Source organism: Gavialis gangeticus, unplaced genomic scaffold (genome assembly GCF_001723915.1).
Source record: "Gavialis gangeticus isolate Ggan-Ray unplaced genomic scaffold, GavGan_comp1, whole genome shotgun sequence".
In the NCBI taxonomy this organism is placed as follows: Eukaryota; Metazoa; Chordata; order Crocodylia; family Gavialidae; genus Gavialis; species Gavialis gangeticus.
The window spans coordinates 80,875,180-80,878,948 of NW_017729034.1; the positions used below are offsets into that span (position 1 = coordinate 80,875,180).

The window sequence follows — 3,769 nt, forward strand, 5'->3', positions numbered from 1 at the left end:
TGAGGAGTCAATGGGTGAGAGACAGGCTGGAGGGGGCTGGGGGGGAGAGAGAGAAGGGGGATGAATAGGGGAGAGATACCTAGGGAGTCAAATGTCAGGCAGGGTTATAATAGTGTTGTCAATAACTAAAGAGCCTCTGTCACTAAAGCTATGTTGGTAGGACCCCTTGATGTAGGCTCATGGTATGCCAACAAAATGAGTTTTTCTTCCAGTGTAGCTACACTACATCCCCAGACAACACAAAACTAACTCAACAAAAGCCTTCTTCTCTTGTCATAGCTGTGTCACAGCAGAGGCTTCACCAACACAGTGTTTCCCAACCAGTGTGCCACAACACAATGGTGTGCTGTCAGAAATGAATAGATGTGCCACAGCAATAAGCTACAATGAGCTCATAAGTATGAGGATGGGGAATACTACCTTAACAGGTATGCCACAGAAATTTTTTATTAATGTAAGTGTGCCTTGGGCTGGAAAAAGTTGGAGAACAATAAGCTAAAGGATGTGATTTTGCCCCCCACCCCTTTCTCTTCACCCTCCCCTTGCAACACACACACACTCCAATCAACATAGTAACAGTAACAGTATTCAGTATAGATGGAACCAAAGGCAACTGACATGTCAGTAACACTAAAACCAACAAAATTATTAATAAGCTTCTGAAGCAATGGCTTTCTTAAAAGAAAAAAAAAAACTTTCTTAAAACAAAAGAGTTTAAGAGTTTAAAAATAGACACTGCAGCAGTGCACAGTATTTTCACTCTGCAAAAATGTATTTAACCTAATGTAGAATTATGGAAAACTAGAAAATATCAACTCTAAACCTTATTTTCATTTAGACTGAGTTATAACTAGTGCATAGTGTCTGCAACAGTGTAATGCTGGCACTACGCTGGACAAGAAGGAAAAAATGTAGCTCCTGCAAAGAGAAAATTAAGATGTATAGCCTTGGTGGGAAAAACAGATCCCTTTTTCAACTTTCACCTCTTCAGTACCCCTGCCACTCCCTGTTGGCCCTTGTATGAGCCACAGGAACAAAGGAAAAAAAAAAAAACAGGAAAATTTCAGGAAACAATTTTTCAAATAAATGGAAGTTCTGGCTCCACATAAGGGTTCTTTATATATTTTGCATGTTTTCATCTATTTTTCCTTACCTATCACTATTACAAGCACCAAGTAATCTAAAATTCACCAGAAACTCTAAAGGCCTTCTTCTTGATAGTCTTCAGAACCTGGCTTTATTAATGAGAAGTTTCTGAAAAGTTTCTTTACCTATTGGCAACTATGGTCAAAAGAAATCATATTCTCTTTTACAAATGTCAACTAAAATGGGGAAAAAGGAATATGGTTTGGGGCCTCCATCTATGAAACCATCCACAAAAGTCCTTGTTTTCTGGGAACTTTCAGGATCATGTATTGAGCCCACCTGGTTGATCACAAACTTTATCCTATCTGAGCTCTAACTGGCTCAGTTTTCAAAATTTATGAATCCCAGAACATGGAAGTTTTGTGTATTCAGTTAAATTCTAGTACCATCCTAATGTAGCTGCTTGAAACAAATCATGAACAAAAAGTTAATTACCTAGCAAATACGTAACATATTAAAATGTAAAATTAATAATTATCTGAAAATATTAAACTATATAATTGCTTAAATAAATATATATAGTCATAGTGCACCCTCCTAGGAAGCAAGCAGATATATCAATTCAAGGATAAAGGGTCCAATACTCAGTTGTAAATCTGCAATTTTACTGTTACATCAATAAGAATGCATCTTTCTTTAGAAAATAAGTGAAATACAAATGGAAAACTAAATCAAAATCAATCATTTCAAAACCAAGGCTTTCTACTTAGTAATTTAAAATCTTGTTGTCTTAAATTAATCCATTGTGGCTGGCTAGAGGAACAAAGACGACGCAATTCATGGTGACAAAGTGGGATCTGAATATAGGCCTCCTGACTCTTCTGAGAGTGTGGCATCAAGGAGATCTGTATGACCTTTCCAACTTGAGAGGGTCACTATGTTGAAAGACTCTTTTCCCTCTGTTCTGAGACTGCCTTATGATCAGTGCCATCAGAAATCCCATCCTTGAGCCAAAACAAACCTGTGACCAGAACCTGACTATATCCCTTGCTTAAGTAGTAAATTAAAATGCACTCTAGAAAAAGGCAATGAAGTCACATTTTTAGTGGAAAAGTCTTCTCCAGAACTGCTTGGGGAAAGGAAGCAGGAATAGTAGTGAATTACAGCAGTTGCAACAGAGTGAAATGCAGACTTTTCTACATGGATTACACTCTGGTTTTACTTATGCTACTACTGGAAAACCATAGACATGTTTACCTTGCTTCCTTAAAGAAATATAAGGCTAAAGTACATGAGAATAAATTGCTCCAAATCACAAATTTCTGAAAGTAGTACAGTACTTAAAAAAAATCACGTTTTTACGGCACAATGCTTATTCATAACTTAGGTATATAAAAATATGTGGCTTGTACCTAAGAGTGTAATCATCTGGAAGGTTTGACATAAAGGTATATATATATATATGTCATCTTACGGCTTTCATAATGCCCTTGGCAAAATCTGCTGAACTACACAGTAACCAAAGCAACAGAAACTAGTAGACAGGCTCTTTGTAGTTAAGCTAAGGAAGTTTTCCCAAGGAAATCTCTCAATTATAAGTTGGTTATTTTTTAATGGGTGGAGATGGAGAGCTTGGCAAATCAGCATCAGGACAAATGGCCAGTTGTGCAACAGACTACAGGTATAGGTCAAACCCCCACCTATACTGAAGTTTCTTAAGCCATGACCTATAAAAGGCTTCTACTTCTACTCCCAAATGATTCTAAGAGAAGAACGCTAAATATACAGTAGATTTGTAAAAAAAATAATTCTCACTAGGAATCGAGTCTAAAATTTTCAAATGTTAGAAACTTATCCAGATTCTCAGAATCCAGATTCTCAGAATTGATACTATTTGAAGATTCAGTTAATTTCAATGAGAATCAAGGATGTTCACACCTTTGAATTTTGAGATTACTTATTTAGGTGCTTGCATACAGATCTGGGAGTTGAATTTCATTCTCTCGCATTGAAACATTGACCACAGAAAACAAAAATATTCTCACTGCCAACAAAGCATTAGGCACCATCTTTATAACGTTTAAAAAAACGGCAGCTCACTGAGCCTCTCTACATATTAACAAATATTGTTTATTTAAATTACTTCAAGCAATAAATGTTATAGGAAAGAGGCTATCCACTAGTGAGTGAAAAGTAATCAATATTTGGACAAACATCTGAAAAAATATGCATAAATAGGAAGATTACCATAATTTTTCTGGAAGTCAAAAATGCAATGAAAACTGTTTATCAACATTTTAACATCTTTTCCAAGTTAGATTCACCAAAGATATAAAGGTTATGCCTCACACCATCAATATTTAGTCTGAGAAAAAGAAAGAAAGAGGTTTCTCAACAAGAAAACAATACTAACCTTCATTCCTGGGGACAGCTTCCGGACCCCCTGTTTTATCTGGCATCTCAACAAGACCAGGTTACTGAAACCTGAGGGATATAAAGAAAGAAAAGTACTCTCAGGAACAGTCAGTACATTCCAGGTGAAAGACACCTTTCCTCCCACAGGTTAGGGTTATAGTTTCAGCTTCAGTCACCTCCACCCCCTCAAAAAAATTGAAGAATGCCACTAATTCCAAGTGTCTTTAACAAGATAGCAGGACTTACGTGTTAAAACCGCAGTAAGGGT

General features: G+C 36.6%; 1 protein-coding gene across 1 annotated transcript in view; it reads right to left on the reverse strand.

Moving 5' to 3' along the window:
- PLEKHG1 (pleckstrin homology and RhoGEF domain containing G1) overlaps nucleotides 1-3,567 on the reverse strand; it is a 195,031-nt gene extending 191,464 nt beyond the window's left edge. Inside the window, exon 1 of the mRNA XM_019527130.1 lies at nucleotides 3,500-3,567. Within this exon, the coding sequence (XP_019382675.1) occupies nucleotides 3,500-3,545 (46 nt within the window). The 5' untranslated portion in view covers nucleotides 3,546-3,567. The remainder of the gene's footprint in view (nucleotides 1-3,499) is intronic.
- Between the last annotated feature and the right edge of the window lie 202 nt (nucleotides 3,568-3,769).